The sequence below is a fragment of the Corvus hawaiiensis genome, chromosome 22 (assembly GCF_020740725.1).
Source record: "Corvus hawaiiensis isolate bCorHaw1 chromosome 22, bCorHaw1.pri.cur, whole genome shotgun sequence".
Lineage (NCBI taxonomy): Eukaryota > Metazoa > Chordata > Aves > Passeriformes > Corvidae > Corvus > Corvus hawaiiensis.
Genome location: NC_063234.1, coordinates 6,888,148 through 6,912,821, shown reverse-complemented (window position 1 = coordinate 6,912,821; position 24,674 = coordinate 6,888,148). Strand labels below are relative to the sequence as shown.

General features: G+C 56.3%; 1 protein-coding gene across 6 annotated transcripts; it reads right to left on the bottom strand.

Annotated features, from left to right (window-relative positions):
- Window positions 1–29: 29 nt before the first annotated feature.
- Window positions 30–24,674, bottom strand: LOC125337170 (EF-hand domain-containing protein D2-like). Of its 6 annotated transcripts, XM_048326547.1 has the most exons (28): window positions 24,242–24,674; window positions 23,830–24,036; window positions 22,077–22,341; window positions 20,927–21,018; window positions 20,458–20,682; window positions 19,822–19,945; window positions 19,309–19,439; window positions 17,798–17,863; window positions 17,296–17,388; window positions 16,779–16,886; window positions 16,286–16,369; window positions 15,787–15,939; window positions 15,252–15,447; window positions 14,854–14,924; window positions 14,430–14,567; window positions 13,498–13,605; window positions 13,213–13,302; window positions 12,803–13,028; window positions 12,246–12,327; window positions 11,737–11,852; window positions 10,919–11,078; window positions 10,485–10,593; window positions 9,095–9,230; window positions 8,687–8,814; window positions 8,241–8,336; window positions 7,417–7,637; window positions 6,845–7,010; window positions 6,197–6,578 (listed from the first exon to the last, which is right to left on the bottom strand). In XM_048326547.1, exons 1-28 carry the CDS (start codon window positions 24,335–24,337, stop codon window positions 6,495–6,497), a joined length of 3,771 nt encoding a protein of 1,256 aa, XP_048182504.1. In that variant the 5' UTR covers window positions 24,338–24,674; the 3' UTR covers window positions 6,197–6,494. The 6 variants fall into 6 exon arrangements, with proteins under 6 accessions (XP_048182507.1, XP_048182508.1, XP_048182505.1 ...); XM_048326548.1 differs by lacking the exon at window positions 6,197–6,578 and adding an exon at window positions 1,447–1,569 and having other exon boundaries at window positions 23,830–24,314; XM_048326546.1 differs by having other exon boundaries at window positions 23,830–24,314.

The following is a 24,674-nucleotide window of genomic DNA, read 5'->3' as shown; positions in this document are numbered from 1 at the left end:
TCCCACAACTGCACCCCAGCAACCAGCACTTAAGAAATATAATATTTATTTGGGATTAAATTAAAAAAAACATAACACACCCCCTATACCGCCACTTGGGGGACACTGTGGGACAGATGTGGGTCTTTACAGCCACCCACAAACAGGAGAGCCTCAGTGACCAACGGCAACCACTCGTGGCCACCATGCTCATCCTGCCAGGCTGAACACAACATGAAGAAACATAATACAGCCCCATGAGCCAGCAGCTGCCTTTCTGTACGTCTTTGACTAAAATAAAGAGAGACACAGCTCCTGGGGGGCTCCATGCCAGCGGGGTGGGTGAGTGGGCACCCACCCCCCAGCACCACACACACACACTCACACACAGAGCCCCTCTACCAGCACCCGGTCCTTGCCATGGCTTTTATCACTGGTGTCACACATAGCAATACCAACAGACACCGAGCCAGCATGGCCACCACGACACCCATCACAGCCACCTGGGCAAGCCCCCACCCTGCAAACCTCCCAGTGCACTCACAACACACAACAAACCAGGCACAGGTGTCCCAGGGACAGGCATTCTGGACGTGGCTCCCCTGGGACTCAGCAGCAGCCACCCCCAGTGCAGCTGCGGGCAGGGAACAGGGTGGGGGGCACGCTGGGGAGGTGGGGGGCACGAACAACACCTACAGACACCACAGCAAGAGGGGAGGGGGGAGCTGGGGCTGAGCAGGCTGTGCCAGCAAGGTGGGTGCTGTGCCGAGCCCACGCCGGGATCCTGCCGGCAGCCCAGGTGGCACATGGCTCGGGCATCGCTCCCAGCGCGGCTGGCACGTGGTACAGGCAGCACTGCCAGCCTGGGCACCGCTGACCAGTCCTGCCTGGCCCCGTCACTGCGTGAAGGTGGACTGCAGCTCCTTGAAGGCCGCCTTCCTCTGCTTCAGCTCCTCTGCCTGCTTCTTCTTCTCCTCCTGCTCTGCCTTGATCTCCTCCTCAAACCTGCTGGCTTCGTTGATGGCTTGTGCCTGAGCATGGAAATATCCAGCTGTGACCTCTGCCAAGCTCTCCTGCCCACCCCAACATCTCCACCTCCTGCCCACCCAGCACCAAACTGCCCTCGTGCATCGCCATCCTGCAGTGGAACCTCCTGAGCGCTGCCTCACCTTGGCCTCAAAGAAGTTCTTGGCACCTTTCACTCCCTCTGTGGAGACATCGATCTCGGAGAGCCGGGCCAGGGCGTGCAGCCCACTGTCCTCCTGCAGCTCACCCGCTGCTGCCTTCCGGAAAATCAGCAGGAACTGCGGGGGGAGATGGTTGCATTGGCTCCCTGAAGACCCTAGAGCCACCACAGCCACTGCCCACCTTCTCACCAGCACCAACAGTGGCTGGGGACATCTCCCTGCCAGCGTGGAGCCTCCTAGCCCCTTACCCCTCACCTCTCGAAAGCTGAGCTTGCTGTCCAGGTCTTCATCCACCTCCTTAATCATGTTCTTCAGTCCCAGGTGTGTCTGTGGAGCCCCCAGCTTCTCCATCATCAGCTTCAGCTCCATCAGGTCAATGAAGCCATCTTTCCCTGCGTCGTACCTGCAGGATGGAGGCACGGTCCTGACACATCACCGTGGGGTGCAGAGCCCACACAGCCCCCACACTGACCCGCAGCAGCAGACCCCTGAGTGCTCTCACACTGGCTGAGAAGCAGAGGGATCAGCAAGGCCTTGGGCACTGATGGTGTCCGGCAGCTTTCCAGACCACAGGGAAGCTGCTGCTGAACCACTAACAACCCCCCGGAGCATTCTCCAGGGTCATACCCGTTTCCGTGTGGCACTTGGCAGGAGAAGCTGCCAGGATGCTGCCAAGCCTGCTGCCAGCTCTCTCTGCCAGGAGCCTGAGCACACGCTCCCCTTGGCTGCGGCATGGGACAACAGGCCATGGGGCTAAGCCCACCAGGCACTGCTCCCCATGTCACCACCTCCTCCTCACTATGACACCTCCAGGTGACCCACCCTCACTGCCCAGAGCCTGTGCCATCCATGCTCCAGCCCTGGCCAGGTGCCTGGGCTTGGCTGAGAGCTCTGGGCACAGCTCTGCTCACTGATGCTACCTACGGACCTCTCAGGAATGCCCTTCCTCAGACTCCTGCCTGTGGCTGTGCCACAGTCCCCTCCAGCTTCCCCGCAGCCACCCCGCTGCCTGCTCCCCTGCCCACTGCCAGCGCACCGTGGGCTGTGCCGGCGGCACGCTGGCGTGGCACAGCAGGATCTCCATGGGGAGCCAGCACGGAGCCACGCTTTGTACGGCTCCACACGTTGTAGGTGGGCAGCTACATGCTGCACCCGTTGTGACAGAGGTTTTTTTTTTCTATCTTGTCACTGCAGCAGCCACGCAGAGCCCTGGCTCCCCATGCTGCAGGTCCGTGACTCATCTGTACCTTCTGTGCTGCTCTCTGCTCTGTGTCTCCAGCAGCACCTTCCTGATCTGCCAGGGACCCCAAAATGGTCCTGCTCACCCCTGCCTACTGCTGCCATCACCCTCAAAGTGGGGCTGTGGACACGGACCACACATGATTTTTGCCTCCAATACCCCTCTTGGAGCACAGGATCATAGAATCATGGAATGGTTTGGGTTAGAAGAGACTTTAAAGACCATCTTGTTCCACCCCCTGCCATCGGCAGAGACACCTTCCACTATCCCAGGTTACTCCAAGCCCTGTCCAACCTGGTCTGGAACACTTCCAGGGATGAGGCAGCCACAGATTCTCTGTGCACCCTGTGCCAGGGCCTTACCACTCTCACAGGGATGAACTTCCTCCCAGTCTCCAAACTAACCCTGCCCTCTGTCACTTTTGAAGACTTTCCCTCCTGTCCTGTCACTCCATGCCCTTCTCCAAAGTCCTTCTCCATCCTGCATCACACAAACCTTCCCTGCAAGGGGTGAGTTGCCCAGCCTGGCTTTCCCACTTCATCCCATGCAAGCCACCTCCCCAGATGCAGGGCACTTCCTTGCTCTCAATTCTCTCCTCTGTTTTTTTGGGATGCCAGCATCCTGCATCTCCCAAGGGGCACCATCTCCCCTGTGCAGACCCAAAACCCTTCCACGCATCGCTTTATCCTCTACCGCTGGATTGTCACATCCCGAGGACAGTGCGGCAGGGCTCTGCTCCAGAGCATCCTTCCCTTGGGAGACCCCCCGGCTCCCAAACCTCCCCAGCGGCCCGCAGCCCCGGCGCTGCTCCTTTCGCTGCAGCGAGACGCCGCAGCTGTCAGGGCAAACACGTCTGCTCCGCACGCCGCTCCCTCGCCTGCGCGGCGCCGACACCCGCCCCGCCATCTGCGCCCGGAGCACCCACGGCACGGCCACCCATCGCCTCCGGCACCGGGACCTGCCACTGTCCCCCCGCGGACCCCGAGCACGCTGTCCCCGCCGCAGGCTCCCTTCTGCTGCAGTGCCCGGCTCGCAGCAACCTGCGCGCCTGGCTCTCTGCCATGTGCTGGCGGTGGGTGACAGCCCCCCAGCAAGGCACGGGGAACAGGGAGGCTCCATGCACCGCCAGGGCTGCTGACAGGGTGTGCCTGCACCCTACGCAGCCCCCCAGCCTCGTGTTTGGCGGTCACTGCCTCCAGCTCCTCGCTTCCTCCACCCCCCGCTCGTGTCCGAGCGAGACCACCCAGGACGCCGACGCGGATCCGCCCCTCGGTGCCGGACGGGATGAGGGGCACTGGCATGTCGCAGCCAAGCCTTCTTTCGCCTGTACCACATCTCCGCGCTTTCCGGAGTCCCACTGTCTCCACGCCTCCCGCACAAAGCAGCCAGCGCGCCGCGGGATGCTCCGGGCTGTCCCGTTTGCCCCTGGCTACTCCCGCGCATTCCAGCGTGACCACGCTTGGAGTCACCCCGATTTCTGGCTCCCCCTGGAAATTTCCAGGGCTGGAGGCTCGCTGCCAGCTCCCCCCGTTCCCAGGGGCCGGGGGCCGAGCTCGTGCTCCGAGTCACGCTCCGCCACGCGTGGTGGCACGCAGCGAGGGCAGGGATGCTGAGGACACGCCAGCCTGGCCTCTAAGGCCCCGGGGGCTGCAGGGGTGTGGGATCCCTCGGTGATGCGGCAGAGGGAATGTGGGGGTCCCCGGTCCCCTCTTTCAGCCCCCTGTCTCTGGCCTCAGCACCAGGGTACCCTCTCATGGGGGACAGGAGGTTCTTTCTGCAAGAATTTAGGGGCGCACAGGAACGTCTCCTGCAAGGAGCTGGGGGAAGGTGTCCCCGGCACCAATCTTGTGAGGGGTTTTGGGAGGAGAGGAGTGTCCCTGGCATCCCTCCTGAGAGGGGTAGGAGGGGGATCCCTCCTGCAAGGAATTGGAGGTGCCCTGACATCCCTGCTGCACTCAGCTGGGGCGGGGGAGTCTCCGACAAGGAGCCGGAGGATCCAGCCTGCAAGAGGCTGGGGTGCATGGGGGTCCCTCTCGCAAGGAATAGGGGGGTCCCGCCCCCAGGCACGGGGCGGCAGGCGCTGAGGCATCTGCCCTGCCAGAAGCCGGGATGCCGGGGGTACAGGAACCGGGATGTCGTGGGTGCGGGATGCCCGGGGTCCCCCGTCCGCCCCGGCGCTGCCACCCGGGGACCCCCCTCTCCCTGCGCCCCACACTCACTGTCGGAAGAGCCGTTCCATGTCGCGGAGCTGCCGCCGGGAGAACTCGCGGAACTCCCCAGCGGGGCTGAAGACGCGGCGGCCGCCGCCCCCGGGCGAGCCCTCGCCCACCGCCCGCCCCGCGGGGCTGCCCGGCGCCGGTCCCGGCCGCGGTCCCCGGCCCCGCCGCCCCTCCGGCTCCTCCGCCGCCGCCGCCATGGTGCGGTGCCCGGATGGCCGCGCCGCTCCGCCCCGCTCCGCCCCGGGGCCGGGCTGCGGCCCCCCGGCTCCCGTGCCCGCCCCGGGGGGCTCTGGCTGCCCGCCCCCGTCGGCGCATCGCCGTCCCCTCGGACCGCCCCGCCGGCCCGACCGCGCCAGCCCGGCTCCCGCACCGACACCGGAGGGGTCCCCTCCCCGCCGCCCTCCATCAGGCATCACCGTCCCTTCAGACCCCCTCCCCTCCACCGGCAACGCCGGCAGGTCTCATCCATCCCCCGGTGGGATCAACCCGGGATGATCCTTAGGGTCCGGCATCACCAGTGTGTCCCATAGCCTGATGGGATCCCCTCTGGACCATCTTTAGGGTCCCTTTCAACCCAAACCAACCCATGATTTCATTAATCCATAGGCTCGAAGGAGGGTAAGGGGAGTCTGGTGCACTCACAGCCACCTGTGCTATTGCCATCTCCATCCATTCCTGACCCAGAGTTTGCCAAATGTGGCATGGGGAGGACACAGAGTCACGGAGCAGCCCAACACCTCCAGATACACCTGCAGAGGATGCCCACGGCGGCAGCATCTTTAACCTACACAGGTATACAAGGTCATGCCTTGCCCCAAAGTAAACCCAGGCATTCAGACGGGGAAGCATCCAGCTTCTCCCGGCACAGGGAGCAGGAAAACCAATTAGCCACACCAATTAGCAGAGCCCCACAGCACTGCTATTGCCATTAGGGATCGGCCACTGTGCACACGTGGGTGCTTCGCATGCCCAGAGATGATGCAGCCCTGCACCAGCCCGCTGCAGCCCTCCGTACTGCTTCCAGACCTTTTTGATCCTATTAAAAAATAAAGACCAAAAATCCCCAGTGGGGCTTTGCTCACATCCAAATTATCCTCGGCTGAAGAGGTCTGCAGAGGACTCGGCACACGGGCTGCTCCGAGCGATGCCGAGGCGGAGCGGCTGCAGGGATGATGTGCTGGAGCTGCCTGTTGCCTGCAGGGACCCCCCCTCCCCAAAACACTGCTGCTCCCCAAAATCTTGCTAATGCCAAGAATCAGTAAGTGACCCTGTGCCATCACCCTGTCCCAACCCAGCACGTCGCTCTCATCTCCCCAGCTTCTCCTCATGCTGCTGCTGTATTGGTGTGGCTCACATAGGTTCTCTTCTTCCCCCTTCCCAGGTGGCACGTCCAGCATTCCTGCGGGGTTCCAAGAATTCCAGAATTCCATACTACATCGTGCCTTATGTTCCAGTCCCCTCGTGACACAATGGGGACTAGAGGACACGAGAGCTTCAAGGGATTTTTCAAGCCATGTCAGCCTCATGTGCTCAAGGCCACTTCAGCAAGGACAGGACACACCCCCCACAAGTGACTTCACAGGTCACTGGGCTGTATTCACACACACAAATATACACCCACATGTGTATGCTGCACGATATCCTCACCACGTTTTCCACTGCCATAAATCCCACCACGCTCTATGGGACATGGACTGTGGGAAAACAAGGTCCTACACTGTACAGTTGCACCCAGGAGCTATGGGACACAAACAGGAGCTCCTCAAAATGCACCCACACCTCATGCCACGTCCACCCCCACAGAGTCCACAGCGATGGCCTATTTCTACTGCAGACCACCACCTAGTGAAGGTCCCCGTGGTGTCTCTCCTAGGACCTTCCTGATTTGACAGCATCTGCCACGTGCTCCTTGGCCTTCGGCTTGCCCGAGCAGAGAGGCTTTGTGGCTCCAGGCTGCAGAGCAGAGACATCAGACACAGCGCTGACCACGAGAGCTCAGCATGGCCTGCTCTTCTCCCTCGCCCTTGTATATGGCGCAAACCCATCGCTACAGGTGCCTGCACCACCTCCAACTTCATCAAGCGATGCTGCCACGGCTGGGCGCTGGGAGCCCGGAACCTCCAGCCCCTCGGGATGGTCCAACCGACCCCTCCGTGGATGGTTCCCAACAGACGGAGCTGGCTGTTGGACAAAGCAGGAGTTGGGTATTGCCTTCTCACCTTGCGCCGCTTGGCCGCTCGTCGCAGCCTCTTCTCCTGCTCCAGCTGGAGCTGTGTCCTCTCCAGAGCCTCTCGCAGCAGAGCCTTCTCTTCTGCCACCCTGTGGGCTTCATCTTCCAGGTTGGACATCTCCTCCTGGCACCTTCGCAGGGACGCTTGGTTCTGCCTGTGCAAAACAGGAGGGGAGGATTCTGTTGGTCTTTTGCCCTTATCAACTCCCTGACCCTCAGCTGGGCTCTCCCATGCCTGCCTTGGTCCTACTGACACCGTCCCTCTGCCCAGCCAATGCTGCTGCTGTCCCAGGCTCTAGCCATCCCAGACAAGGGAACCTGTCTGGGATGTCTCTGACACTGCTCAACCATGTGAGGCTGCAGAAGGTACCACTGCAGAAAACTGAGAGGACCTTTCCCCACTCCTCCTGACATTTGGTTTTTGTACTGTGGCCATACTGTGACTGGTCCCAGACAGACACAGGACCCAGCAGTGTTGCATCACTCCTTGCCGCAGGCTCCCCATCACTTGGTATCCAAGGACCAGGTCTTGTTCAGAACCATGACCTTGCCTTTCCATACCTGAGCTGCTCCACACTTCCCTCACAACCTTTCAGCATTTCTTCTTTCCTTTCCAGGCGAATCTGGAGGTTCCTGATCTTTTTGTACAACAGCTCCAGGGCCTTCTGTCTCTGCAGTCCCACTTCGGCCCTCTTCTCCTGAGGAAGGTGCTGCAGAGGCTGCATTCCTGACAGCTCCTTCATCTCCATCAGGCTTCCCAGAGCACCGATTACATCAAGGTACTGTGGGAAGAAGAGGGAATGCATTATTTACCAGGTCTGCTGCATTCCGTCACGCTGCTCAGCCATCTGCTTTCTGTCTGCTTTCCTGAGGAGATGACAGTGTCCCAAGGAAAGTAGGTTTGCATTTCATTCCCAGCTGCACAGCTTACTGGGATTGGATTGCTTCCTTCTCTAAGATGAGTTTTCCTGGCTGGATGTTTCCCTACCCATTTTGGAGGTAAGAGACCTCCTTGCCCAACCCACCAGCTGTGCTACCCGTGGACCCCTCCCCTGGCAGCTCCCTCCATTGCTCCCCAGCCTCTCTGATGCACCATGGCATGTTTTGGGGTCCCAGGATGTCCAGGCAGACACACAGTGTGCTCTGGGCCGTAGAATCATACAATAGTTTAGGTTGGAAAGGAAATTTAAAGGTCATCTAATCCAACCCGCCTGCCATGGACAGGGATGTCTTCAACCGGACCAGAGAGCCGTTCATCCTCAACATTCCTGCAGCATCCTGATGTCACATACCTCCGAAACGTGTTCAAAAACCATCTAAACTCTACACACACTGGGCATCTACACACACTCTAGACATGATTTACACATCTATCCCTGGCGTACCATCTTCTCACCGAAGACTGTTGCCTCAGCCATCTCCAAGCTCGCTGTGCTGTTGGTGATCCTGAACAAGCCCCCATTAGGAACATGGTCAGGAACCTGCACAGACAGGGAAAGACCGGTGGAGCCCACTTTGGGCCTGGATCTTGGTCAAGTGGCCTCGAGCCTCCCTTTTACCTCATGAGAAAACCACCCCAGTATCGCTGTGGTCCCAAGCCTCCCACCCCACTCAGCCCGTGGCATCCCTGGTGCTATTCCAACAGCACCAGGCAACGTGCTGGTTGTGGTGGAGCTGCCACCCTCTGCAGGAGCACTGCCTGCCATCCACCAGGCTGCATCTCCCACCCTGACTTCTTACGTAGCATCTCTGAAAACCTATTTCTCCGTGTTCCAGGGCGTACTTTCCAAACAAAGCTACAGGCATTACAAACCATGCACCGCCTCCCTACCTTGCCGGCCCTCAGTTTTTCTCCCAACACAGGTGCAGGTTCCATCTCAAGACCTCTTTGTTGGACTATTTTCTCTGCTAAGTCTTTCATCCTGGCCACCAGTTGCTCTGAATAGCTCTTCACAGCACCTGGAGGCAAACAAGCAGCTGCCAAACTGTTCCACTCTCCACACAAGTTGGAGGCTAGACAGCTTTCCCAGCCTCCCTCTGAGGGTGCTGAGGCCCTGGCACAGGTTGCCCAGAGAAGCTGTGGCTGCCTCACCCCTGGAAGTGTCCAAGGCCTGGCTGGACAGGGCTTGGAGCACCCTGGGATAGTGGAAGGTGTCCCATGGCAGGGGGTGGAACAAGATGGTCTTTAATGTCCTTTCCAACCCAAAACATTGCATGATTCTAGGAGAGCCCTGCTCACCTGAGCACTGCCTCTTCTCCAGCATCTTTACTCTCTCCCGGAGCTCGGCCAAACCTTCTTTTTGGCGCTGGATCGTTTCCTCGTGCCTGAGGCCTCGGCATTTTGCACCAAGCTCAGCCAAGTCTGATGGTGGCTCCTGGAAGAAGCAAGCAGAAGGCTGGTTCTTGCCCAGTCTGCATCTGGCGCAGCACAAGCTCAACGTAAACACAGCCTCGCTGCCAGACACTGGGCACTTGGCACACGCCAAGAACAAAGCCTGGGGAGCATCTCCATGGATTTGGGGGGCTATAAGAGACTTGCCAGAGACCTCTTTCCTGTTCTGCTGTGTAGTAGCCAGGATATGAACCCTGCAAATGCTCTGGAGAGGCGGGAGAGGGATGGTGCACGGCTCTGAACAGCCATGTTGGTGTTTTTCCCTTGTCCTTTGCATGACCACAAAGCATTTACCATCTACACACAGACACCAATGCACTTCACAGACTCTGTCCCGACACGAACTGGGACATTTTATTGTCTACACGTGCACTGCCCTCTCCCAGCCCCATCCAGATCCCTGCATTATGACAAACATCCAAAAATCTGTGATGGGGCTAGGGCCCATCAGCGTGCCCTGTGCACAGCTAATGACGGCTGCAGGCCCCCAGCTCGGTCTGGCTGCTGTCACCCCTCGGCTCTGCCCATCCTGCTCCCAGATGGCACCCTCAGCACTTGGATCTTCCCCTCCGCATCCCAGAATGTGGAACAGGACGGGCAATACCTCCCACCCGCTCATCAGCTGGCTGTGAGTCACCGGCCGGCCCCCGCAGCCAGCCGGCCTCGCTGGCACGCTGCTGGCTGCCACCGTCACTGTACAGAATGTACAATTCCTACAGTCCCTCCATCTGCTGCTGCCACCACCTGCGAGTTCTTCCCTTTTCCAGCCTCGGGGAAATCAAACAGGAATTTGGCGCAGGAGAATGAGGAGCGTTTCTTCCTGTCCTGTGCAATAAGCTGCCCCTACTCCTGCACACACAGCCCTAGAACTGGTTCTGCATTACCTGCACAGCCAGCATCCACGGCTGGCAAGTTGGAAAAAGGAGGGAACGCTTGCATGTCGCTATTGCCTCTAATTGGCAATTAACGAAGCCATTAGCACACACAGCGCTTAGAAGCTCCAAAGTGCTGTGCAAACATCAGCTCATTAACCAGCCACAGCCTGGTGGGGGCTGCGGGTACCCCGGACCAGGGGCGGCACAGACAGCCCTGGGTCGGGAAAGGGTGCCCGGCCATCCTGCCCTCCGGCCAGCGTGGAGCAGCTCCAGGCTTGGCTCTAACCGTGATGCCGAGGAATGCCGTGTGCCATCCATGCTCCTGGCAAACCCACACCTCGGTGCTCTCCATGAGGACTCACCCCCTGGGAGGCTTCAGCTGCCTGCACTGGTGTCCTGGGAGCATCCTCTGGGTTCTCCACTGTTTGTTGGGAAGCATCCCTCAGCACCTGGCAGTGGGTTTGGGCTTGGCTGTGTGGAGAGACACGATGTTGTGGGACCCCCTGATGGATGGAGGTAACCCGAACAGCTTGTGGAGAGCAGCACCCTGGGCACCCAGCGATGACTACCACGGTGTGGGTGGGAACACTCAGTTACAAGTGCCTGAGTTACACATCCACTGGCATGAGCTCCACTAAACCCCCCCATTTCAGTTCCTGTGTCATGGATTCAGAGCTGAGCTCCATCCGGATACTCTCACACGTGCCTTTTGCTCTGGGGAGAACCCTGAACACCATCAGCTGCTGGGGACACACAGAGTGGCATCTGCGAAGCCTCGGGTGATGTCAGGGTGTACCTTAACTCTTCAGCTGCTGCTTTCAGGGCCTGATCCTTCTCCTCCACAAGGCTGGACATCTCGGATAGCTTCCCTCTGAGCTGGTTCAGTTCCCACTCCCGGTGTTTCAGCTGCCTCTGGCTGTGCTCCAGCTCCACCTTCTGCTCTTCACTCAGCTCCCCTAAGCACAGAACAGCCTCGTGGGATGCTGGCTGACTCACCACCCAGTCCTGGGGGATCTGCAGCTGGTGGACCCTCATGGAAGCTGGCAGCAACAATGGGGCTCGTCCCTGCAGAGCCCTGCCCTGCCCTTGACAGCTGCCCTCAGATCCTGGGCCATGCCAACAGGACATCCCGGTCTCTTTGTGGAGGTATAGCCCAGGGGAATTCCTGGCTGTGGCAATTTTCCTCCAGATTGAAGGAGGACAGTTCACCAGCATTTTCTGACTTGCATCTTTTGACTCCACATGTTCCTCATGGGCTCTATCCCCATGTTCACAGCCCTGCCCATGGGGGAATCCCAGGCAAGGCTCTCCCAGTCCACTGGCTTGGAACATCTTCAGCTCCAAGAAGTTCACCAGTGTGATTCTGAGCTCAGTTTTGTCTAAATGCTCTCCCCCTGATTACTCTGCTCTCTCATTGTCACTGCTGCTACTTAGCCGAGGATGGGGAGAAATTCACCTTCCCAAAGGGAACAGACCGCCTGCTTTGCTCCCAGCAGGACAAAGCATTGCCTGGGGATGGTGACATCAATTTCCATGATCTGTGTGTGCCCACTACACGGTCACTGCTTGCAGAAGGACGGGGACGATGGCAGCCACACAGTGCACGTCACCCACCTCTCATGTCTGACATCCTGGCTTTGGTTTCTGACAGCTCCCTGGTGAGCCTGCTGATTAATGCCTTCTTTTCCAGGAGCATGCCCTGTGCCACTGTCAGCTCCTCCTGCAGTTTCCTGGGAAAGATCAGTGCAAATCCCACAGTCATTGGGAAGCCTCATTTCAGGGAGCCCATGCACACAGCCTGTGCTGCATCTCCTGATTAATGCTCACACATTCCTTTTCTACCTGCCTTTTGGTCCCCTGGGGTCACCCTGTGGTGTGGGATTGGCCACAACCCTTGCCCTTACCTGGATCCATCCAGATGGGATGGCAGATCTGCATGTGCTATTTGGCATCCCTTTGATGCTCTACACCCGTAGAATCACTTCAGCCTAGCAAAGGGACTCCAGTCCTATCCCAGACTAAAAAGATCTTGGAACAAGTTGCGTTGGACTTCCTTAGGCTCTCCCAAGTGGTCCCCGCCTTTCTCCAAGCCTCTCTGATCACCATCAGTGAGTGCTGCTCACCTCAGACAAACATGTGACTCCATGGCAGGACAGATCCCCAGCCAAGCTCCCGATGCTGACCTGTGGGCATCACACTGAAGTCCTACAGGACACAAGAAAAAAAGGCCAATTACTTCTTTGTAACACTTACACACTTGTTGCTTCTGCTACACAAATCATTTCCTTCACAGCAGCTCTGAGGGCTGAGGACTGTCTCTTTGGGAAACTCATGTCCCTGAGAGCGCAGTTCCAAGGCCAAACGGACAATTCCTGACATCCAGCCTTGCTTGGGATTGCTTCTGTCTGGGAGCAGCCCAAAGCATCCCAGTCTTCTCATTTTAGAGGGCAAAGAGTCCTTCTCCCCATTTTTGAAGGCAAAGCTCTGTTGACAGTCTCCAAAACCACCAAACAAGGAAACTCCTTCTGCAGGGCCTCACAGAGCTTGTCCTGCAGGTCCTCCATTCAACATCTTCCCAATGCTTTCTGTAGCAGCAAATTCACCATTCCATCTCCACACGCATTCCACGTTAACCCAGCCAGCTCCTGGATCAGGTGCATCCCATACAACCCTTACCTACCTTCCATTTTTCCCACAAGTGCTGCCTTTTCCTCCTCCAGCATCTTCTGCTGCTCAGCGGCCTCTAGCAGCCTGTCCTCTAAAGCCAAGATGGTCAGGGAATGCTGCTTGCTTTGCTCCCTATATCCTGCTACTTCTTCGTGCAGTTTCTGCCTCCGTAGCTCATTTTCCTCCTGGACAGCCCTGAGCTGTTCGTCCTGCTGAAGCACCTGCTGCTGTAGCACCGCCTGGGAAACAAGACGTGGGAGCTCGGTTGGAAGCTCTGGGGGTTTCTTTTGGGATCACCATTGCCATCCTCTCCCCTGGATGGCAGTTGGAAGAAGGGAGGGGAGGGAAGGGAAGGGTTTCAGGGATGGGGAAGTCTTCGTCTCCAGCACTGCATCCTCCACCTGCACGGGTCAGTGCAAGTACCTCTCGTGCAGCGATTTCCTTCAGCTCGTGCAAAGCTTTTCCCAGTTTTCCCTCTGTCAGCTCCTGCTCCTCTGCCTTCTTTGCTGTTGCCTATGGGAAGAAATTAGCAGTAATTAGGTTAGCCAGGAATCCACCTTTCTTTCTGCAGAGCTGCATCTCTGTGCATTTAGGGGGGAAAAAACCCTTTCGTCCACTGATTTGAGCCCCCGGAGCACCACACTACAGCACACCTTCCCTTTTCTTCATTCCAAGAGTGAGCTGTCCTGCTTCACCTCCCATACTCACTTCAGCCATGCTTCTTAGCTGGCTTTCCAACTCCTGGATCTTCTTCTGTTTTTCTTCCACAGATTTCTTGCACTTGTCCTTCTCCTCAGTGACAGCGCTTTCCAGAATCTGTGAATCACCAGCCCACAGATTCACTTCAGGAAAAAAAGACCTCAGCTCCAAGGAGGAAAGCAGCAGGGAGGGTTATTGCTCTGGAGCAGGGGCAGGTGATGGGAGAAAAGCTTGGCAGGACACGAGGTGACTCAGTGAAAGAGAGGATGGGAGCACCTGGGGAAAGTACAGCTGAGAGACTGGGTAGGAGCTGCTTGGCTGCTCCTTGCCTGAATCATTGGAAAACTCAACACCAGGAAACCACCATTCCCAAGGTGCCAGACAGAGAAGCAGACTAGAAACTGTCCTACAAGGCCACCATGATGCCAACACACACACGGCAAAACACCCATTCACACCCTGACTGACACTGCATCCCACACCAGAGCCACTGGTGCAATGGCCTGGGCTTCCCTGGGACTGAGGGGGACTGCTGCCCCCCTGCTCCACAGGGATATCCTTTGCCAGCCAAAAAGGAGCCAGCGGGAGTCCAGCATGGGGAGGGAGGGAGAGAAGGCTTGAGAGGAAGCAAGGCAATGTTTCCCTGAGCTCATGGATCACGACGCTCCCTGCTCTCCCTTCTCCCAGTGACTGACTGGCAGCCGTGCATCCTGATGCCACCTGCAGGTGCTTCCCAGTTCCACCATGGATACTTTTGGGAGTTTACATCACCTGGATCCATATTGGAGGATATCCAATGTCCACCTGGGATCCTATTGGGCCCTTGGGACTGCACTCAGTTTGGAGCTAGAGGTTCCTCCTCTTGCTAGCCAGCATTCCTACAGACACCCATCTTTCCTGCATAACGTTCCTTTTCTGAAACACCAACCATGTCACTGTACCTCTTTGCTCTCCTTGTCCTTTTCCAGGATAATTTGCTGGATTTTTATCTGTAAATCTTGCTCGTGTTTTGCTTCCAGCTCCTTTGTGTGCTCCTGCAGCAGCTCTGCCTGCAGCTCCTGGAGCTTCTCTAATTGCTCCTACAGGGAGACACCGAGGTATTAAAGGAAGTGTGTTAGCAGCAGGGCAAGAAATAAACCTCCTGTGTACATTAACTCACAAAAAAAATCACAAAAGAGATCTCCTCTCCATCCTTTCTGCATTATGGATATGGACACACCAACAGTGGGCTCTGTAGGTTCAGGGATCTCAGCTACTGCACATCCCCAGTCCAGGTGCCACACTGGCTTGCTTGGGACTGCCATCATATCTACCCAGAGAAAGATTCCAAATCCACCTGGTTTATGTGCATAAATATTTCTGTACCTGCAACATCTGATTCCTCTGTGCCATCTCCTGACTCTTTTCTGACAAGCTCCCGAGAGCAGCCAACAGCCCTGCAAAAGTGAACGGAGCCTCGTTCTGTGGGGTGCTCACACACCATATTATGGATATCAGGGAAACCTTCTTCATGAAAAGGATGGTCAGGCACTGGAACAGGCCACCAGCCCTGAAGTGTTCAAAAAGTGTGAGGCTGTGGCATGTGGGAACAGTGCTGGCTTAATGGCTGGACTCAGTGACCTTGGAGGTATTTTCCAGCCTAAAAATTTCCATGATTCTGTGGTTTTCTCCCCAAGGAGTGGCTCATGCTGGACTTTCTCCTCTACAGCTGGCTTGCTAGGACATCCCACATTCCCAGCAGGGATGCCCAGCAGGACACAGACCTTTGCCAGAGGTGCTCAGGTCCATCCCTGCGCTGTCCAGGAGCTGCTCCACACCCTCCAGCCAGGACAGGGGACCACGTGCCATGTCCACCACTGCTGCCCTGATGGCTGAGACAGAGGGATCCAGGCACAACACCTCCAGCTGCCCCAGCTCCCCTCGCAGGCTGGCGCTGCTGCAGGGGGTCCTCAGGCAAGCCTGGAACAAATGGAACCAGAGGGGAACAAGCCAGTCTCCACTGCCAGTGGCCTTCAGGGACTGGCAAATGACACAACATCTCTGAACATCTCAGGCCAGGTTGGACAAGGCTTGGAGCAACCTGGTCCAGTGGAAGGTGTCCCTGCCCATGGCAGGGGCTGGAATGGGATGGACTTTATGGAGAATCTGACAAACTCCTGGGAACAACTACATGAACACTTTGGGATGATGCCTTGCTTCAGGATTGTATCTTTACTCTGACCTATCCTCAGGCCAACAAAACACCCTGTGCCACAATCTCCCAGCTACCACTTGGTCCTCAGTATTTAAAAGGCTGACCTGGAGCTTCTGCAGGGAGTTCTTGAACACCTCGATGTTTGCAGACACCTCCTTCTCCTGTGCGAGCCTGGAGCTTAATTCCTTCTGCAGACTCTTCTCTCTCTCATGACTTTGCTGGTTCTCATCAGAGATCTGCCTGACCTTCTCTATCACCTGGAAAAAGTGGGTGAAGAAAGATGAGGATAAGGCTCATCCTGTTTTCCAGCTGAGGATGGTCTCAGAGAGCAACAACTGAGACTTGCTGCACACTGGCAGTCACATCAGGCTCCTGGGCGTGTCTGACTGACTCCCTCCAAGCTTTGGGAGACAAAAAGGACTGTGTTCCCTTCATGTCATTAACCTGGGACAGCCACAGCACAACTCCTCCTCTGAAGAAGCTTGGATGCTCTGGCCTCACTGCACATGGAGCACGTCCCACGGCCACTCTGCCGCGGCCGCCTTGAGCCACTCTGGGTGTTGGAGGCATCGAACATCTCTGTGAACTGATGCCCAAACTCACCTGCTGCTCTGTCACACATTCCCCTGCGCTGCCTGCTGCTGATGGAGAACAGACTTGCATCACTCGGGTCTTGAAGGTCTCCAGCTGCAGCAGGGATCAGCACATGGAAACAAACATCACCGATCATTGATAGCTGCTCTGCTGATCACTGATGATCAATATCTAGCAAGATGTTATCTGCAAGGGCTGTCCCTGCCCAGGGCAGCATTATGCAGGCACTGAGGAGGGTTTGTGTGGTTCCCAGACAGCGTAACTAAGATCACAGATTCCTTTTCTGTATCCTATTAAACTGCTCCGTTGTCCATGCTGCCCACACAAATCCTGTGGATAAGCCTTTTATACTTCACCCAATGACAAGGTAAGTCCCGTGCTAGGGTTTGGTGCTTAGGACTCTGGGTTTCCATTTCCACAGCATGTCCTTCCCCGTGGGAAGCCGCATCCCTGTGCTGCCCATGGCCCCAGTGGTGATGTTCCCATCCCTGCCATTCCCTACCTGCTCCCCGGCTCGCTGCAGGTCAGATCGCAGCAGGCGCTCCCTGCGCCCCATCTCCCGCAGCTGCCCCGCCTGCTGGGACCAGGCTGCCTTCAGCTCCTCCTCTGCCTGCAACGAGAGCTTTGGCATCTCAGAGTGACATCCAAAACCCTGCCACGGGCATTTCAACCCTAACTATCCACTGTTCCCATCAGACAGCTCCAGCTTTGGAGTACCAGGAGGCAGGCAGCAATCCTGTAGCAGGGAGTGGGGTTGCAGCATCGACCCCTCCCGGCATTTTGCCTGGGTTTGGTCCCTGGGATATTGACCATCCTTGACTTCCTCACCCAACACCCACACAGGGCACTCTGCTATCTGAGTTATTTTCCTTCTTCCCTCAGGGTCCACGGCAGAGCTCAGGACAGCTGGACGTCCTGCCCATCCAGCCTGAGCTCCCAGGGATTGCTGGTCCTCGCCCCACCCCTCTGGGATGATGGGACCTGCCCCCTCTGTGTGTCCCGTGCAGCCAGCTGCGTACCTTGGCTTTCTCAGCCAGTTGCTTTTGGACACTCTCATGCTTCCGGATCTCCCCCTGCAGCCCCTCCAGGTCCCGCTCCAGCTCCTCGATGCGCTGCAAGAGCCCGGGGAGGGCGGGGGTCTCACCAGGGCAGCTGGGCATTGCCCCTCTGGATCACCTCCACCGATAAGCAAGATTTTCTCCCCATCTAACTCACTTTGTTTACCCTGGAATTCTCTTCTAGCCTATGTTTACTGTGGTTATATCAGCTTACAAGTGGAATTCCAATCTGATTTCTGATCACAACCCCCCCAAGCCCCCTCTCCCCCGCCCTCCCCTTCACACTGTAACTCAGCATTACAAATCCAACAGATTTTACACTTCCCCAGGTCCTTATGCCCATTATGTGCCTTTCAGGACAGGAGCTGAATTCCAAACAACTCCCTTACAATGCCCAGTTAATTATTCCCTCACTGATGCACTCCTGCAGCCAACTGCTTACCCCAAATGACTTCCGACTCACCTTTCTGCAGGAGATTAGTTCCTGCTCTCCGAGTTCGCGCTTTGTTTCTTCTTTAATTCTTGAGCACTAGAAGGAATGGCAACCAAGGAAAATAACCATCAGGGCAGTGATACCATTGCTCCTGCTGTGAATGGGACACTGGCACAGGCTGCCCAGGGCAGTGGTTGAGTCACCATCCCTGCAGGGATTTAAAAGACACTTGGGGACATGGTTTAGTGGTGGCCTTGGCAGTGCTGGGGTAATGGTTGGACTCAGTGATCTTAGAGGTCATTTTGAAACACAGAATTTTCAAAGAAACACAAAGATTTAGTTAGACGGTTAGCTGCGCTGAATTTAGTTAAAATAGAATAGAGTTTAGGCCTGGTTAGAATCAATTAAAGGTTAATAGTTAGTTAAGAAGAGCTGGACCTGAAATGAGTTTTCAAGATGTGAGTAACTGATTACTAAATAACTGATTACCTGTCACTTTTATGTTGGTTTAGTTGTGCTTAGAATGAGAAACAGAAACATTGATAAATAGATTTAGGGAACGTAAACAATTGTCAATTTTCTCCCCATCTGAGAATCTATTCAACAGTCACGCAAAGAGGAACTGGAAGGTCACCAAAAGTAATCTGTATTGTCAAAACCCAGGAAGGCAGAAAGGTCAAATCGAGGAAGACTACTTTTACTTCATCTTTGAGACCACCGACTCAATTCAGAGCACACACTACACATGCTTAATGACATTTAAGCTCATTTCCATGCGAAGCGGAGAATGGGAGGTGTTAATGTTATACATAAGCATCTGTATTTTGAATATTCAGAACTCTTGTAGATAAACAGACTCTGTATTAGCTTGTACGTTTGCACTGTGTATCAGGGAATTATCCTGCGCAGCTGCCCGGCGCTGGAATAAACATACACTTTCTAACTCTAAACTGTTAGGGAGTCTTCGTCCGTCTCATTTGGGTGTCAATACTAGATCCATACCCATATTTTGGTAATTCAGTTTCCAACCTCATCGATTCTAGGATTCCCTGTCAGTCCCTGTGCTCTCCTGGCACACTGCAGCCAACAGAGCCTCTGCCCTTATCATGCTGCCGGCGCAGCTCTGCCCGTTGAGGAGGAGCTGCACATGCAGAGGAACAAGCTGCTGCACATGCCACTTTCCTTAAGGAAAAATCCAGGCCGGGCCACAGGGAGCCCCACGGCACAGGGGTGACAGGGTTTCCACAGCTCCTCGGGAGGATCTTGGCAGGAATATTTTGTGTGTACAAACAACTACTGCGCTCACAGGAATCCAGGGCACGTGGGACCTGATGCAGAGCAAGGAGGGAGATCCAGCTGGGGAAGGATCCGTAGGCATCGTGGCACACCCGGCCATGGCCATGGGACCATCACCACTATATCCCAGCCATACAACTGCTACCATCCCCACCAGAGGGAAGCACAACCCTTCTCACCTGCTGTCCCACCTTAATCCCCATGTCAGACCATAAACTACGGAGCCCCTTGTTAGTGCTGCCAACCTTGGCTGAAACCACGGCCAGCTGATTGTCCTTTTCTCGGTTTTCCTTCTTCAGTTTTTCAATCTCTTGCTGGAGCTGCTGGGTTTTCTGGTCCTTTTGCAGGAGTTCCCTTTGCAAGCTGCTCACCAGACCTGAGGAAAACAACTCTGGTCAGAGGTCACCCAGATGTGACATTTAGATGGGATATTGGGATTCTTCCCTGTGAGGGTGGGCAGGCCCTGGCACAGGGTGCCCAGAGCAGCTGTGGCTGCCCCCGGATCCCTGGAAGTGACCAAGGCCAGGCTGGGGCTTGGAGCAGCCTGGGAGAGTGGAAGGTGTCCCTGCCCAGAGCAGGGGGTGGAATGAGGTGGTCTTTAGGGTCCCTTCCCACCCAAACCATTCTGGGATTTGATGATTTCTACAAGCCACTGGGAGTAATTCGTTACCTGTACAGTTTGGCCAGTGCTTGCTCCTTATCCAGAGCCAGTCCCAAACTGCTTCATGCCCTGACCCAGAGCTCCAGGGACACAATACCTGCAGTCAAAGCCTGGTTCCTCTTCAACTTCTCACTTTCTCTCTGCAGCTTCCCGATCTCCAGGTCTCTTTCACGGAGGGAATGGCTGAAAACCTGGCTTGAGCCTCTCTGCAGGTCATTGATCTGCAAAACACAGATTCACCTGTGTTCCTGACCAGATCATTCACTGACTCTGCTACAGCCCCTTCAGAGAGGGACATCTGGCGCTTCTGGTTTGGTGGGATTGCTCTTTAACATCTTCAAATACCGCCTTAAATGTGCTCAGACTGTTCCTGCTGAAATCCTAATGCCAGAGGAATTTGAAAAGGAAGGGAGGGAGGAAGGAAGGAAGGAATTCGGAAGGAAGGAATTCGGAAGGAAGGAATTCGGAAGGAATTCGGAAGGAAGGAAGGAATTCGGAAGGAAGGAATTCGGAAGGAATTCGGAAGGAATTCGGAAGGAAGGAAGGAAGGAAGGAAGGAAGGAAGGAAGGAAAGAAAGGAGGGAGGGAGGGTGGGAAGGAAAAAACCTCCCTCCATCATTTCCCTTGATTGCAGACACACAAATGCCCCCTGCCCAAACCTGGGTGTCACTCTACAAACACACCTGTACCAGAGGTGTTTTCCATGCTCAGTGCCTATTGAAGCCTCCAGTACCTGTTCCCTCAGGGCTTTGATCTCCTCAGTTTGGGCTCCCAGCTCTTGGTTGAAGGTGAGCAGCTTCTGGGTCAGCTCAACCTCATTCCTCACTGCTGCCTGGGCCAGTTTCTTTGCCATGGCTGCGATCTCCTCCTGCAGGTCTCTTATCACCACATTTTTTCCCTTTGACTCTGTTTCCAAACCAGAGAGGTGACCCATTTCCTTCTCCAGCAGCTTCTCACCCTGTGGGCAGATTCAGGTGCCACTGCCAGTCTGCAGCCACAGAGACTCCAGACCCCCTGCCCAGGGCTACCATCTCATGGCCATCAGCAAGGGTCCTGCTGTCCCCAGCTTCCCACATCCTCCAGCCACCCACTGTCCCCACACCCTGCTGGGACTCCCGGTGGGACACAGCCATTTGGCAGGATTCAGCTGCTCTGCCAAGGACAGGGATGGCATTCCTCCCTCCCTCGCTCCCCAGCATTACCTTCTCCCGCAGGAGGAGATCCACCTCGTGAGTCCCCAGGGAAGGGGGTCCTCTCACAGCGCTTGCACCATTCCCTGAGACGCTGGTTGAGACTGGAAGACAGCAAATTATCACCATGAGAGGTGGTTGCAGGCAGCAGAAATGCTCCCTGCAGCATCCTTTTCCCTCGTCCCACAACTACTCCAAGGCAGTGGCCACTATTCAGGGCATGAGCTCACTTCACAACCAGCAGAGAAACCAAAATAAAGACTCTTAGAGTGCAAACAATCTGCACAGCAGAGAGAGTAATTCACCTCTGGGAACCAAAGCAGCCTCCAAGCAGCAGAGACACAGCAGAGAGAGGCTGCCCTTATTTTCCAGCACTGCCCAGCCCCTCAGAAAGCTGAGCTTTTTTGTCTTCCCACATGGGAACAGCTCTGCTCGCTGCCCTTAGGGCACGGGGATCCTTTGGGCTGTTCCCCAGCACAGGAGTTCGTGCTACCCTGGCTGTGTGTGTCCCTCCCTTCGCCCTCGCTGTGGTTTCCAGTTCAGCACCGGGACTGCACGGTGCTGCCTCCATTCTGCACTTCGGCACCTCACTGTTGACTTTGTGCGGCTTATGACTGCTCAAAAAACCCAACCCCACAGCAGGAAATCCGCAGCATCGAGCCCCAGACCACAAAATTCATGGCAAATGTCATGTTCTCCAGCTGTGCTACTCCCCCAAACCCTCACCTCTGCCCTGCTCTATCACATACTTCATTTTCAGAGGTGTGTCACGTATGGATCCAGTTTAAAGTGCCTTCACTCAAGGCAGCCACTTCAAAGGAGGAAAAAACACCCCTTCAAACAGGAGTCGGGAACAGGCACATGAGTCAGTGGTGCAGATAAATCAGTCATGGCCCTTCTGGGTCCCACACCAGGAAAAAGGAAGAGGAAATGTCCCTCTGCAAGGGCAACAGCATTCCCCCTGGGATGTCACAGCTCATTTCTTCCCTGACCCGAACGCCACCCAGGACCACACACGGATTTTGATCAGCTCCACTGGACAAGGACTCGCACCCACTTGCTCAACACTCATCCCTTTTCTGCTCCAATCAACTCCACTCAACACCGAGTTGCTCTGTGAAGACACCAGGACACAAATGGCTGGTTTGGCATCATGGAGTACCTGGCCTCACCGCAGAGGTCCTGCTGAAGGTGTCCAGAGAGGCGGCACTGGCCGTGCTCCTGTCCCGGGCACTTGCAGGCCGCCTCGGCAGCACCAGATGGGGCACTTGGCCAGGGGCTCTGGGGGCCCCACTGCCCGGGGAGTCAGAGGGAAGCTGCCACTGCAGCGAGGGCAGGCGAGATGCAGGAGTCGTGGGTTTGGGCTCAGCAACCACCTGGAGCTGCCCTGTCCACCCTACGTGATGTTTCAAGGGGGGACAGGACATCTACAGTGGGAAAACAGCATGTTATCTGCAAGATTTTAGGAAAGATTTTAGCCCTGGATTCACGTGCACCATGTTGTGCAAAACCCAGGCACAGTTTTAGTCCTTTCCCATTTCCGTTACTCAAGGGTCAGATATTAATCAGGACATCCAGACTCTTTGCTCAAGCAAAAGGAAAATATTGGGGTTTGCTGCTTTTTGGGCTTTCCCCTCTCCATCTGACTGCCCTAATTCTGCCCATCATGCGCACGGTCCAGCAGCGCTCCCTGCACAGCTCTCCTGGCTCACACAAGGTCCTGCCCCATCGTTTCTCCCCTTCACTCCAGTGAGTCAAAGCCTCCCGTTGCCCTTCTGCCTTCCCATTCAGACTGGGAATTCGGGCACTTCCTGCTGTTCTCTGGACGAGCAGAGCTCTCCAGGACACTGGGGATAAGCCACCACCCAGGTCTCAGTTACAAGGGCTGCACTAAACATCTGCCAGCGTGGGGTCGGATCTGGGTGTGGATCCTTCCACACCCGGCTGTTAACGGAGCCCCAGACCCCAGCGCAGCCTCCCTGTGAGTCCAGCACCTTCCCCTCTCCCGGGGCATATCCCAGCCCTGCTGCTTTTGCTCGTGCTGCTGCCCACGGCGCTGGCTCACTGCGGGATTGCACAAAAACCTCACACTGGCCCTGTCTGGGCACGGCAGGATGCGGTTCCCAGCCGGGTGCTGCTCCTCTGTACAACACGTTCCTCTGAGACTCGAGAGGAGCCATCCCTCCCCTTGTTAGACACTTCACAGCCGAGGTGCTTCCCTCCCTGCAGGCAGCAGGGTCAGGCTTCAAAGCTGCTCCTCCAAAGGAGGATCACAGAGCGAGGAAAAGGCACCGCGTGGACCGGCTCTGCATCGCTGTGCAGAGCCGATTCTGTGTGCATCCTGCCTTTGGGAATTCAGCTGCTCATCGCTCCAGCAGGATCTAGCTTTATCTAGGCAGCACCTTGGATTCTTCAAGAGCCAAAATAATAAAAATATTACTGGGACTTATCAGCTGTCCTAGGTTTTATTTGAAGCTTCTCTCTTACTAAGTGGCATAGGAGGAAACATGAAATGCAAATAGAGGGAAAGGACATTTCCCAGATCTACCTCTGCTAATGCTAATGTCCCGTGCTTTTCCTTTTCCCTACCGAACTGCCCGAGTTTCTTCAGCAGAGGGAGCTCCAGCTTCTAATTTCCTCCTCCCTGCCTTTGGCACCTTTCCTCAGGATCTCCCAGACGAGACGGGAGCGAGTTCCTGCTTCTGGAGCCTTCCCTGGGCAGCAACACCCACCCACCTTTCCAGGGCACCTCTCCCTGGACATCCTCATCCACCCTTGCCCGGGCATCCTTCCATGGGCCACAGCATCCATCCTTCCCTGGGCACCTTTCCCTGGGCAGCAGAACGCACCCACCCTTGCCCGGGCACCTTCCCCGGACATCCCCATCCACCCTTGCCCGGGCAGCCCCACCCTACCTGGGCAGCCTCATCCAGCACCAGCTCGAAGGATGCTCCCGCGGTGCCGAAGCTCAGGATGTCCCCCGGCCTCACCCTGACGGCCGCGTTTTGGACCTGGCAGCTGTTGACAAAGGTGCCGTGGGGGGAGTTGAAGTCCTGAAGGACGAAGCTGTTGTCTGAGGCGGAGAATTCCAGGGCTGCATGACGATCTGCCACACCTGCGGACTGGGAGCAGGCAAGGGACAGGCAGGGAACGCTGCTGGAGGTGGCTCCAGGTCTGTCCCTGCTTTGCCAAGCCCCTTTTCTGGTCGTCAATCCCAGCATAAACTGGTACCTCTGCACTTAGCGCGGAGGACTCCAGCACATCCTCCTCCCTCCCCTCCGTCCAAACCACGGCTCGTTTCAGGATGCTCAGCTGCCTCGGCCCTACCTGCAGGACGATGTCGGCCCCTCTGTGGCTCCCGATGGTCGTGGTGTAGGATTTCAGCTGGAAACATCCCTCCGAGCCCTTTAGGAAAGCTCGCATTGCCCAACCCCCTCACTTGCCAGGCTTGCACCGAACCAACAGGTTCTGTCAGCAGCTTCCCCCCCAACACTCAACCTGAGCAGCTCAACCAACTCAAACACTTAAAATTGTACAAAATGACCCCAAAAGCAGCTCTGTCCCAGCTGGCAGTGTGGCTGCAGTAGCCTTGGAAACCTCGGCTATGCTGGAGCCTGCTGCTGCCTGCCTGGGTGAGTTTTTCCTCTTTGATTTGTTTAGTTTTTTTTTCCTTCCCCTTTTCCCAAGCAACTGGCCCGGCAGCACAACACAGCTCCGCGCCGGCGTGGCCGCAGCGATCCTGTGCCAGCTGGGGACACAC

Coding starts and splice junctions, on each gene's coding strand:
- LOC125337170 (XM_048326546.1), bottom strand. CDS start 24,135: ATGCTGGGATTGACGACCAGAAAAGGGGCTTGGCAAAGCAGGGACAGA. Junction 21,019..22,076: donor GACCTCTGCGGTGAGGCCAG/GTACTCCATGAT, acceptor GCTGTCTTCCAG/TCTCAACCAGCGTCTCAGGG. Junction 13,303..13,497: donor AGCTAAGAAGCATGGCTGAA/GTGAGTATGGGA, acceptor TTCTTCCCATAG/GCAACAGCAAAGAAGGCAGA.